The sequence below is a fragment of the Homarus americanus genome, unplaced genomic scaffold, assembly GCF_018991925.1.
Source record: "Homarus americanus isolate GMGI-L3 unplaced genomic scaffold, GMGI_Hamer_2.0 scaffold30108, whole genome shotgun sequence".
Taxonomy (NCBI): domain Eukaryota; kingdom Metazoa; phylum Arthropoda; class Malacostraca; order Decapoda; family Nephropidae; genus Homarus; species Homarus americanus.
Genome location: NW_024748109.1, coordinates 13,290,207 through 13,304,532, shown reverse-complemented (window position 1 = coordinate 13,304,532; position 14,326 = coordinate 13,290,207). Strand labels below are relative to the sequence as shown.

General features: G+C 33.7%; 1 protein-coding gene across 1 annotated transcript in view; it reads left to right on the top strand.

Moving 5' to 3' along the window:
* Positions 1–14,326, top strand: part of LOC121880181 (cadherin-23-like) — a 142,174-nt gene that overhangs the window by 88,883 nt on the left and 38,965 nt on the right. Inside the window, exons 8-11 of the mRNA XM_042387309.1 lie at positions 3,213–3,377; positions 4,273–4,452; positions 5,851–5,996; positions 6,656–6,837. Of these exons, the coding sequence (XP_042243243.1) occupies positions 3,213–3,377; positions 4,273–4,452; positions 5,851–5,996; positions 6,656–6,837 (673 nt within the window). The remainder of the gene's footprint in view (positions 1–3,212; positions 3,378–4,272; positions 4,453–5,850; positions 5,997–6,655; positions 6,838–14,326) is intronic.

Here is a 14,326-nt window from a genome sequence, read left to right as displayed (position 1 = left end):
CGACACAATACCTATGTTCTAGTAAAATGATATCTTAATTTTATGATGGTACATGCACACAATTAATACTTAAGAGAAATAGAGAAATACAGTCGCAAGTTAATGTCCATTCAAATAATGGACTCAACTCTCACCCTCTTCTCACACTACACTGCTGCTCTCTTCTCCTCTGAGAAATTTTGGGGAAACCACTAAATTTTAATAAATAATACTCAAACTAAAGTTACGATAATACATTGACTTTATGGGATTCCTTGTAAGATCAGGAATATTTTGAATATAAATGTCATATATTTTGCACAAAAGATAACATATTTACTCAGAGTAAACATTATATCTAAAATTTGTATGTCTAATGCAAAATCTATGATGTTTATATTCAAAATGATCATCAAATTGTAAGAATTCCAGCAATAAAATTATATTCTGGCCGGATAATTTGTATGAATTTTATGAGCTAAATAAAATTATACTTCAACCGTAAAGGGTACACCCACCATGAATGTGAGCATCCTGGGTTCTGGAGAGGGCACACAGTAACGTGAGAAAAACGCGGAATGTGGGACCGCCAGAAGTGAGGGTTGACTGTATATATATATATATACTAAGGTTTGATTAGGAATTAAAATCAATAAACCTTAGTGATAGTTCAAAACTGATATGTTACATAAATTTATTTGTCAGTGGCCCAAGGTTAAAAAATGCTTGAAAACCTTTGATCTAGATGTATGATAGTTATTTTGTGGGTCCTTATTTTTGACCTGACCTGACTAGTCACGCCACCCCCTCTCTTAAGCCTCACGGATGCGTTGGTGTGGGGATTAGTGATGACATCATTATGACCTGACCTCATATTTTAAGGTCACCCTATATTTAAGCCTCTCTGTCCATGTAGTCCAGTTGCCTCTGAAGATGTCTTGAATAAAGACGCAAAGCTAAGGTGCCCGTTGTTTCCATTTTCCCATGTGATATATATATATATATATATATATATATATATATATATATATATATATATATATATATATATATATATATATATATATATATATATATATATATATATATATATATATATATATATATATATATATATATATATATATATATATATATATATATATATATATATATATATATATATATATATATATATATATATATATATATATATATATATATATAGATATATATATAGATATATATTAGGGTGGTCCAAAATATCACATATTTGTATACGTTTTCTCCACAAGGTTTATTTTTGTCCATTAGGTACAAAATGCATCCCAGAAAAAAATTGGATCATTTAAAGCATATTTAGAGGTCAATCCAATGTCCTTTTTTTTCCATTTAGTACGTAATAAGGATTTTTCGGGGCTAGATAAACACATTATAAACACATTGTCTTTATTCAGCATAATATACTATTTAGATTGATAATGAAATAATTGTAGAACTGATGAGATATAAATGAAATAAGTAACTTCATCTGATTAATGGTAACCCTTGTCTGTGTTTCCTGTTTCAACCTGTCATTGTCAGTCCCTATGACTCAATACTTGACTCTTTGCCCTTTCCAAATAGGCAACTAGGCTATATACATTGAAATATACCCAATATAATGTGTTGTGTATATTAAGACTGTATCATGCGGACAAGAAAATTTAGTCCTACACTACAAGTATAATATGCAAAATGGATTGACCTCTAAATGTTAATGAATATGGATAAAATTTACAGACCTTATCTATGAACCAAATGGACAATTTTAAGGCTTGTGGAGGCAATATATTACTACTTATATTTTTTACCATATAGTTTTGGACCACCCTAATATATATATATATATATATATATATATATATATATATATATATATATATATATATGTATGTATGTATGTATGTATGTATGTATGTATGTACAGTATGTATGTATATGTATGTATGTATGTATGTATGTATGTGTGTGTATGTATGTATGTATGTATGTATGCATGTATGTGTGTATGCATGTATGTATGTATGTATGTATGTATGCATGTATGTATGTATGTATGTATGTATGTATGTATGTATGTATGTATGTATGTATACATGTATGTATGTGTATGCATGTATGCATGCATGTGCATGTGTGTATGCATGCAGTATGCATGTATGCATGCATGTATGCATGCATGTATGCATGTATGCATGTATGTATGTATGTATGCATGTATGTATGTATGTATGTATAAAAGTGTATGTATGTGGTGCTGCATGTATGCATGTATGTGTATGTATGTATATATGTATGTATGCATTTATGTGTATGTATGTATGCATGTATGTGTATGTATGTATGTATGTATATGTATATGTATGTATGCATGTATGTGTATGTATATGTATGTATGCATGTATGTGTATGTATGTATGTATGTATGTATGCATGTATGTATGTATGTATGTATGTATGTATGTGTATGTATGTATGTATGTATGTATGTATGTATGTGTATGTATGTATGTATGTATGTATGTATGTGTGTATGTATGTATGTATGTATGCATGTATGTGTATGTATGTATGCATGTATGTGTATGTATGTGTATGTATGCATGTATGTATGTATGCATGTATGTATGTATGTGTGTATGTATGTATGCTGCATGTATGCATGTATGTATGTATGTATATGTATGTATGTATGTATATATATATATATATATATATATATATATATATATATATATATATATATATATATATATATATATATATATATATATATATATATATATATATATATATATATATATATATATATATATATATATAAAGGGATTAAAGATATACATGCAGTACATGTACTGTATAGACCCTTCATTAACCCTTTATTTATAGGGAGGGGAGGTACAGTACTGTACATCCTAACATGCAGCCAGTGGGACATACCGGTTATCAGTTGCGTTTCTTTACGTATACAGTATTATGTCTGGGGGAAAAAGGAAACAGATGTTGATGTCTTTGAATTTTTTATTTTTCATATTCTGTACAGGACTGTACTGTATTGTATTTTAATCAATAATTATGCATTTACAGATTTCTAATGCTTTATTTATACTGTAATTACTGTATTATTATATGCATATTACTTTCATACCCTCTTTTTTTATTATATTATGTTTTCAATAAACACTGCAACTTCATTCCTGTCATACACATAGGGACAACCTGAGATACTGTCTCTTGTGAAGCTTGACCGTGAGACCGGCGAGATTGTTGTTGCTGATCGTGTTGATCGTGAAGAGTTCTCTTGGCTGAATTTTACTGTTCAAGCGTCAGACTCTGGTGTACCTCCTCGCTCAAACCTTGTACATGTAGTAGTTCAGGTGAGACAGTGGAATTTTTTTTTTGTTATTTATGAGTTTTTATGATGGGAGACAGTATATAATGGGTTATGATGTGAGTCAAGAATCTCATTCATAAATCAACAGTACAGAATAGAAGTTAATTGAATAGCATTTATCTCAATTAGTTTGTAAACTTTAATTCAGTTCTTTCACTCTGGATGAGATGATGATGAGTATGAATTATTTGAGGCTTGATACCTGTTTCACCCCATTGGTTGGGAATGGAGTAAATTTGATTGATGACATCATGTATTTTGGTAACATGGCCTATCTCCTTTATCATCATTCTGTGAAAGTCATAGCTGTGAACTCCTACAGTTTAATAGACCAGAGTAGATTATATATGGAGTCACCTACCCAACTTAAATTATAATTTCAGAATGGCAGAAAATACAGTATGTTAAAAATGGCCAGGAATGAACTTAATACTTGGGAAATCAGGGAAATGTCCCCTCAGATTATTTTGAAAGGATAATTTCACTCTCTTTCTTGTTGGCCTTTTACTGTACTGTATTAAGGTAATATTTCATATCTTACAAGTTACAATTGGATTTAAATTAGCTCTTGTAATACAGAAGATTTACTTAAAAAGAAATACAAAATCTTAAGACAGTGTTGGCCAAAAGGTTTGCTATTGATGACCAAATATTTTACCCATCTACTGTCCTATAACAACAACCTGTGCTGCACAATTCACTCCTGTCTACATCTCATTAGAGGACGGGCCTTGACCAGCTTTGGGAATCCCTATGATGTAATGATACTGTGTAGAAATTCATTATGTATGTCACTGTTTTTGTAACATTGATGATACTTTTAGTAATATGGTAAAAACATGTATCAGAGTACTATGCAAATTTCAATTATCCCTTAGGTAATTGATGAGAATGACAACAATCCAGTTTTTGTGAATCCTCCAACTAATTTAACCATCAGAGAAGATGCACCACCTGGTACTCAAGTAGCAATTGTCACAGCTGTTGACCCAGATTATGATGATTATGGACTTGTAACATACCTTCTTGATAGAAAATCCTCACATGGCAAATTTAAGGTAAGGCTGAATGTTCCCAGTTTTGAGTTCTGATAATATATAAACTTAAGAGTCTTTTGTGATAAGCAAAACATAGATTTCTGAAATGGTATTTTTCTTTTTTTTATACTTATTTGCTACCTGTAGTAGGAATCTTTGATCCCCGGAACTCTGCAATGGCCAGGAAAAATTTCTCCATTCTAGGCATGGGAATGAATTTCTGAGGGACTGCTGGGCACGTGAGTGGGTAGGCTCAGAGTGCTCGTCAGCTACAATTGGCCACTGCTGTCATGTGACTGCATGGGATGCCTATGATTGGCTGATGTATCTCACTCACAGCCTATCTCCTCAAACTTTTGCATCATGATACTCTTAGTTCAGTGTTTGCTGCCATTGTACAATCTTGTTTTCTTGCTCACTGCTGTTTTCACATACAATCTATGTTGTGCAATATTGTACATTACTGTACCAGCAAATAATCAGCTAAGAACACGATTAAAGAAGTTATTTAAAGCAGTGTTAAGATATGAAAAGTGATTACAGTTATGTATACCTGTACTGTACTGTACATAACAGAGTGGACAGTGTACACTATGCTAGTGTGTAAAGTGTGAATGTACAGGATACATTTTGGGTATAATTCCTCCTTCATGCAGGGAGAGGAGAGTGACAGTTATCAACATCTACTACAGGAGGTGGTACAGGACAAAAGCAGGCCATCCTGTATTATCATTCACCATTTAGCCTGCTTGCTTGTAATGCATCTGCTGGGGAGTCAGTAGTGTATTCAGAAATTTGACTGGGGGGGGGGGCACCTTTGAATGAAACATACCGAGGTATTGTTGAAATATGAGACAATTAGTATTTTTCTTTGCATTCATGATGAGCCCATCATTCCATTTGTGACATTATCATTTTTATTAATTTTGTTATTGCTATTATTTTTCCTTTATTGTTAAAAATGGTTTATTTAGATTAATTTATTTACTCAAGGAGGGGTAATTGCCCCCTTTGGTATGCGTATGTAGTGAGTACAGAATATACTGTACACTAGTAGTATACTGTACAGTACATTATTTTGTTTATTTACAATATATTGTATTTATACATTGGTACTGTATTTGCATAAATAAATACAGCTCTGTGTCTGTCCACATGAGATGCATAATTTAGAATCTCAGAAAACTTTTCCCAGAAAAATTCCAGGATGAGAAAATTTGTCTCCATACCTGGAAATCTCACATTCCTGGAACTGCTCTGCACCAATTTTTAGATGATAGCCTTCAATCCCGTGCTGTGAAATTATAATTGGCTTTATTTTGAGTTGCCACACCTTAACTAGACATGACTAATTTTGAAAATTAGTTGAGCTCATAAATATATGGATTTTTATAATTCATTAATTTTTTCTTTTGTCAGATTAATCCAGATACTGGTGTTATCACAGTGGCTTCTGCACTAAATCGTGAGGAACTTAGTACCATGAACCTTCTCATTGAAGCTTGGGATAATTACCAGTTTGGATACTCTACTGGCGAGTCCAGAAATGCCTTCATGCAGATAGGGTAAGTGATTACTATTTAAAAAGGGGTTTAGTCCTTTGGATTCTAGAGGTTTCCTTAAGGGTAAATAAAATTGTGTGGCAGTAGGCATAATAAAATGATTAAGTGAGACAGTCAGTAGAAAAGGTGGAATGGGTTTATTATTTGATATTTAAATTTTTTAGGTTGTGCTTTGATTGTTATCAATATGTTTTAAAATGGAATTGATCTTCTGTCAAACAGAAAAAAATATTTTCATTGTTATATTGCATATCTTTATAATTTCCATACAATGTGATTGTATTTTTAATTAAAAAGTTTATCTTAACACTTGCTCTTTTCATCCAGTCATGCATGGTTAGCCCAGTGGTAGGCAGATTATGCTAGGATTACTTAGTGTCATACTGTGACATGTAAAGTTGATTAATATATATTACTTAAATCTTCAAGTTAATTTAATTTAAATCTTCTTGCTTCACTGGGTGACACCCAGAGGACAAGGGAAATGACATGAAGGATGGTTCATTCTTAACAGGTGTTTGCTTTTATTTAATACTGTACACAGTATATGTTTCTCGTCAGACTGAATCTTGAAGGCGAGTAAAAATTATCTATATTTTACTGTTATATGCTAGTAGCACAAAGGGTAACCTGTAGATTATTTTCAAAACCTTTTATTTCAGTGTAACAATTGCAGACATAAATGATGAAGCCCCAGTTTTTGAAGAACGTGATGGCTGCACAATGATCACAGAGTTCCATGAACCTAGAGATACAGTAACTGTTGTAAGAGCTTCTGATGGTGATGATCCAGCCTCACCAAATGGCAGAATTCTCTTTACTATTGAGGGTGGTAATGAGAAAGGTATGCATGAAGATACTATCATGGTTATTGATGTAAATTGTGTTTATTGTTCAGCATGTCTTTTAAGTAATGTCTTACTGTCCTTTTGTATGACTGGTATGGGATATCAAATATGACCTATAGATTTTCTTCACTTCACTGGATGGTGTATGTGCTGGTAAAGTTTATAGTTTTAACTTGTTACACTGATGCAGGTTGAATGACCATTGGCTTACAATGGGTGCAGTGTAGTGTTGTTGGAGAACAAATTTTGAATCCCACCACAGGCTGTGAACCTAAATAATTTTGAATATGAGATCAGAAATTTTGTTACTTTTATTTTGATAGTTTATTCATTTGCAAATATAGCATGCTTCATTTATCAAAACGAGCAGTTTTAATGAAAAAGCTGTGAATTCTAAATTTTATTCTTTGCCTTTTATATATCATAAATTGTAGACTTTCCAATGTCGTATGTTTCCATTAGAACAGTATTGCTCACACCACGATCTAGTTTCTTAATTATTTCAAGTTTGTCACTCAATTTCAATGTGTTCTTCTTTCTCTTCACACAATGAAGTTTATCTACTTTAGGAGCCATTATTATGGGCTTGTACAGTACTCTGTAAATGGAAAGAGTAGGACTCAAAATATTGTTATATTACAATGGTATTCTATTCATACTGTGCTTGATATAATGCATTCACGGAAATGTAATATTTTTGCTGAACGTACGTATTACAGTGGAAAGTGGGATAAAATCGTGATGAAAACAATGACTTTCGCTTTCTTTCGTTCAAAAGATGTTACTGTAATCGCTTTTCGAATGGTTTTCAGTTCAAAAACTGTTTTATTACAATAATATTCTATCCTAATTGACTTGAATAAATACTACGATACCATATTTCTGAATATTTTCATTAAAATCCATCAAAATCATTTTCCTTGTCATCATCTGCAGCACCAAACAGCTTCTCCCAGTCCTCTCTTTGAACAGGGCTAGAGGGTACGTGTTTTTCGAATCGGTTTCAGTTAAAAAACTATTACGTCACTCGTCTATTTTACCTAAACTGCGCCTGAATGAATATATTCTCGGAGATAAATAGTAGTTTTGTGGAAACGTGACGTATTTCAATGTAAAATAGGATAAAATACATGACGAAAACAAAAGACTTTACCAAAGCTTCCGATGTTCTTCAGATGTTACTCGTTTTTTTAATAGTTTTCGGTTAAAATTCTGATATATTACAATGATATTCTATTATACTGTGCTTGATATAATACATTCACGGAAATGTAATATTTTTCCTGAAATTACATACGTATTACAGTGGAAAGTGGGATAAAATCATGACGAAAACAATGACTTTCGCTTTCTTTCGTTCAAAAGATGTTACCGTAATCGCTTTTCGAATGGTTTAGTTTAAAAACTGTTGTATTTCAATAATATTCCCTCCTAATTGACTTGAATAAATACTTGAATGGAAATATACAATATTTTTGTTGAAACTACCCGGGTTTCAGTGTAAAGTGTCGTAATAATAAATGGTAAACAATTTGCCTTCAGCACTTGTGTTTCATGCATGGCGAGCCTCAGTTTATAGGACGTAGAGCGCTTTTAGTGGTTTTGTTGTTCCATTACCCTCAAAAACGTGGGTGGAACTATAAACGAGGAATATCATAAATTTACGATTTCTTGGTCAAAAAATCAGGGTCGACTGATAACGAGGGGGGGTTATAGACGAGTATATACGGTATGTTGTCACAGTTTGATTGCCCATTTTAAAGTGGCGACCACGTGGTCGCTTGTTGTCGCTGTGCAACTGTGGCGCTCACGCATGCGCAAATGCACACAAATGCCCGCTAAAAAAAAAATAGTTTTTGAAAAGTCCGGATTCTCGGGTGGTCCGGATTTCTGGCATCCGGATTTTTGGACTTTTACTGTATATATATATATATATATATATATATATATATATATATATATATATATATATATATATATATATATATATATATATATATATATATATATATATATATATATATATATATATATATATATATATATATATATATATATATATATATATATATATATACATACATACATACATACATATATATATATATATATATATATATATATATATATATATATATATATATATATATATATATATATATATATATATATATATATATATATATACAGTAGAACCTCAATAAATCGGACTGATTGGGCTATATCCCAGTTTGAAAAATGCGGGGGTGGGGGAGATAACACTGCTTATCTGAACTGTTTAAAGAAAATCAGTTGTTGTTATGTTATTACTGCACTTCAACAACAAAGGTCTTTAAGTATATAACAAGATTATTAAAAGAATATTACATCAACAACAACAAAATATAAAACAGAACTCTCTGGGTTGAAAATCAAACATAAAACTCAGGTTGTCAACAACTGTTGTCACCGAGATGATTGTTATTTACTGCAAAGTGTTATATGTAAGTAACCACAGAATTTGTCTTATGAATAAAGAGAAAACTGTATACTGTACAGTATTATAAAGATAAAAATATGAACAAATAAGTGTAGGAGTATATTGTATGTGGAAGATGAATGTTTATCTTGGAGCAGCTGGCAGAAGGAAGCAGGGTAGCATGGGTGGTTTGCTCCCTCCCCTAACTCCCACAAGCTTTCTTGAGCACTTCTTTATGCAATTCCACCACAATTCTCATATAATTTAGGATCATTTGGTGCCAGGTTATTAAAATATTATTTTGAAAGACCACACAGCTGATCGGCTTACCACAATGTCTGTCTTCAACACTTAGTAAATTAGTACACAACAGTTGTGTATTTATCATCACTTAATAAATACTATTGAAGTGTATTTATCATCAATAAGTAATATTTTAGTGTAAAGTATTATGCATCTGCATATACCCTGGTTTATTCATTAATTATTTGTCTAATTGTACAAGTAGCCAAACTGAGTCTTCATATAACACACAAAGGTAGTAAATAACGTTTTTAGGAAGGTATCTTCATATCAACTACTATACAGTGCGTTATAGTTATTCCTGTTGTAAGCTGGTCTTCTGAAAACTCTCACATGAATGCGTCTTGAGTAAATAACTTTCTGATACAGCTTATCCTTTTATTTTCAATTCATATTACAAATTACATACACTATTTTATTTTTTCTCTATTACTGAAGATGTTATATTAATCATGATGAACCATAAACCATAAGAGGCCAAACATATGAGAATATAATACTGATTCAATAAATAGATAAACCCGACGAATGCAGCAACACCTGATTAGCCCCAGCCTGCTTACATACTCAAGTGTCTTAGTTCTCAGTAGGCCTATAGCAAATCTGATTAGACCACTGTACAGTACTCAGTAAGTGTTGTTCATTTCATAAGAGTTTTTTTTGTTAATCTTTCCCATTTTTTTATTACTGGTGACCAGAGCTTCTCAGTCCCCCAAAAGCAAAATCTGATATATTGAAGTCTGAATTATTGAGATTTTACTGTACATTCAAAGATTGTCATTTATTTACAAGTGTCAAATATTCCTCGCTGATTATAAGCTTGCACAACAACACTAAGCCGTGTTGTTGTGTCAGCTTACTCACTGTACGCCAACCACTGGCTATCCCAGTGTGGCCAACACCTGGTGAAATATAACCATCAAAACAAACCTCACAAACACCAGAGAATAATAATTTATATATCCCATAGATATTCTCTGAACACTTTTTATGTTCATTTGGTCATATGATGTGCATTTTTTATTGTTTATTTTCTTTTGGGGGGTTGTGATTACATTTTTTTTTGTATGTGTGGGTTTGAGGGAAATATTATTGGGGTACTCAGTGCCTGGGTTGTGGTAACATTAGGCCAACCAGCTGATTTGGAAATATTGGTAGCCTTGCCCGGTACATCGCCATCCTGACCCATCGTATTGCCTGAAGCACGTTCTTGAATGACCTCGTCCCACACAAACGTATGGTGCCCGATGGCCGGGTACACCATCGGGCATGACGATTGAGAATATGGCCCAGTCTCACTAGTAAATAATGCTATCTATTAGTGTGGAACAAAGACTAGTACAGTGATATCCCCGTTAGCCGGAACAATTGGTGTAGAGCACTTCCAGGGATGAGAGATTTCCAGCTTACCAGACGACTTTTTCAAACCCGGAGAAATTCCTTATCCCCGGAATCTTTTCCAGTTGCTGGGAAAAGTTTCTGAGTGTCTAAGCGAGACATCTTGCACAGATGGACACTAGCCCACTTCCCCAGAACGTTTCTGGGTGCAGGGGATGTTTTCCATAAATACAGTTCTAATTAAGTAAGAAACTCCATTTCTTTACTGTGATAATCCAGACTAGTTTATTTAAAAGTTTGGTTAAATAAATATATTTAAACATTAAAAATATAAAGGGTATGAATATGAATGAAGCTGTGTGTTACAACAAAGACTGTTATTTTACACTCCGATGGAGCTGTGGGGGATTAGTGGGTATCATGTAACTGACCTGACCTGATGCTATGTCAGGTGGAGGTAGGGTGGGGGATTAGTGGTCTCATATTACTGACCGTCTGATGAAATGTCAGGTCACCCTTTCTTGGATGGGGGATTAGTGGGTCTCATGACCTGAAGATGTCTTGAATAAACATGAAAGCTAAAGTATTTTTAGGGAGATTGTGATAAGTATAAATGAGCAAAGTTGTGTCACCTTCAACATTGCATTACATAACATTTTAAAAATTGGAGTGAGAAAGCAGAAAGGTGTGGGTAATAAGAGAGATGGAGTGGAAATGAATGTTGCCAAGTGCTTCTCAACAGCTGATATTTAACTCGCAACCATGCAGTCACATACACGCAAATGTGTCATACAATAAGACCTTCACTTCTCATGCTTGCTGTCTTAATTCCCTTGTTGGAATGTGTGTGTTTGGGGTGGGAGATGTAGGGTGAAGGTGGTGTTGGGGGTGTGTGTGGGTGGTGTTGGAGGGTGTGTGTGGGTGGTTGTTGGTGTGTGTTGCACAGTGTGGGTAATGTTTGTGTGTTAATGTGGGCTGCGTGTTGTTGGCAGAAGCGAACCCTTTTAGTGGGGTAAGGGTTGCGTGGTCAGTCCCCCCCCTTCCTCAACCAAGTGTGGCTAATTGTGATAAGGAGATGAATTTGATACCATAATATTCCTTAATAAATTCCCTACAAGACAGTTCCAATAAGATACTGTATACTTAAACAAAATATTTAGATATGTTACAGTGATGGGATTTCCATTCTTTTATAAAAGATCTTAAGAAATGTTGATACCGGAGTCAGTAAAATCAGTTCTAATTTCGTTAGACACACCATTTTTTTATAGAAATAATCCTGAATACTTCATCTAAAAGTTTGGTTAAAAGAATTGTACTGTATTTAAAAAACTAAAAGCTCTATATGATAAAGACATGAATAGAGCTGTGTTACAACTTGTAGGGGCTGTATTTATTTATGCAAACATCACTGTACAATATTGTTCATACTGTTGACATCATAATGTATACTACTGTATATATTGTACTCACCAGCAGATCCTGTCATCTTTAGCCTAAAATAGGTAGACACTTCACTCAATTGACTGTAATACATAACTGTGATCATGTCTTAACACTCGTGATGAAAGTTGGTTGGGAGATTATTGGGTCATGTTACTAACCTGACCTGATGCAATGTCAGGCCACCCATTGTTGGGTGGGGGATTAGTGGGTCTTATGACCTGAAGATGTCTTGAATGATGTTGCAATATTTTTTACCAATGAGGTATATACATAGTATTGTATTGTATTGTATATGAAGGGTACAGGTATTAATAAGCAAAAATTATTACAGTAACGTAGCTTTACTAATTACAGTCTCTCCTCGACTTACGACGGGGTTCCGTCCCGACGACCAGGTCGTAAGTCGAATTGGTCGCAATGGAGACTACACTAATTGGATGAAGTAGAACAGGAGACAGGGCTGGCTGGGTCATCAATGTAGCCTTGTTCAGACAGGCTAACATACTGTACTTGCTTGTTGAAGGTATTGGATCATCTTTAGGGAGTGAAGAGGCAGTAGTGGTGGGGCATGAGGAAACAGCAGTGGGGGACTTCTTAAAATATATGTCCAATTTAGACCGCACAGTGTGCCTTTTCTTTTAATTGTAAATCTCCCTGTAGGAAGCAAGTGCATCTTGGATCAGTCTGTCAACTTTTGCAAAATGCTCAACATTTTGATCCATTTCTTCAAACATCTGCATCCCCTTATTAACATGTACAGTGATCCCTCGGTTAACGAGCGCCTCGGTTAACGAGATTTTGGTTAACGAGTTACCTCCCATAAGATTCTTAACTTCGGTTAACGAGCAATCCCTCGATTAACGTGTTTCTTATGAGCCGACCTCAACAAGTTTTCGCTTGCACTTGGCGGTCAACCAGCTGTAGTATTAGTCCGCTAATACAGTAATCGGTTCTAGGGCTTAAATTCCTTACTATTTTAGCAAATATCATGACATTTATACTACGGTATTCAATAATTTTAAAAGTTTAATATTAAAATTTTTAGTCATTTTAACAATTATTGAACATAATTATAGGTAAAGTCACTAGTTTTATGCGTGCCATCCAGCCTTTTAACATACCAAACAAGCGTTAGTCTCTCTCTGTTTTCAGTGGAGGTAACATCTTGCTTGAGACTCTCTTCAACTTAATGCTTTTTTTCTGTGTTTCCAAGCAAATTATTGGTCATTTTGAAATTTACTTTACATATTGACAATATACTGTATAGCGCAGTGCAGTGTTATTTTAAAGAAAATATTCTTTATTTACAGCTAGTTTAACTAAAAAAAATCACGTGTTGACATTGTTTGAATCCAGCATGGGGCCTAAGAGATCAAGAAAAGCGATTTCAATCCAAACCAAGCAGGAAATTATAAAAAAACATGAAGAAGGAATTAGAACAAATGCGCTATGCAAAGCATATAGCATGTCGACATCAACTGTGTCGACAATTCTTGCACAGAAAGACAAATTTAAAGAAGTGAAAGTGAGAGACAAATCTACCAGAGTTTTTAAAAGTAGATCCCTAATTGCAGAAACTGAGAGGTTACTTCTCATCTGGATTAGGGAAAAACAGATGAAAGGTGATTCAGTTTCTACTGAATTCATTTGTGAAAGAGCCAGGGAGATATACGAACATTTAAAGACAGATCAACCTGGTTCTTCAGGCACAAAATTTGAAGATTTTCGGGCCAGCAAAGGCTGGTTCGAAAAATTTAAGAAAAGAAGCGACATTTTCAGTGTTAGGCATGGTGAAGCTGCTAATGCTGATAAGGAAGGGGCAGCAAAGTTTTTAGTGGAATTTAAAGAACTGATGGAAGAAGAAAATTATCTTCCACAGCAAGTGTTCAATGTGGACGAAACTGGGCTGCTCTGGAAAAAGATGCTCAAAAGAACATTCA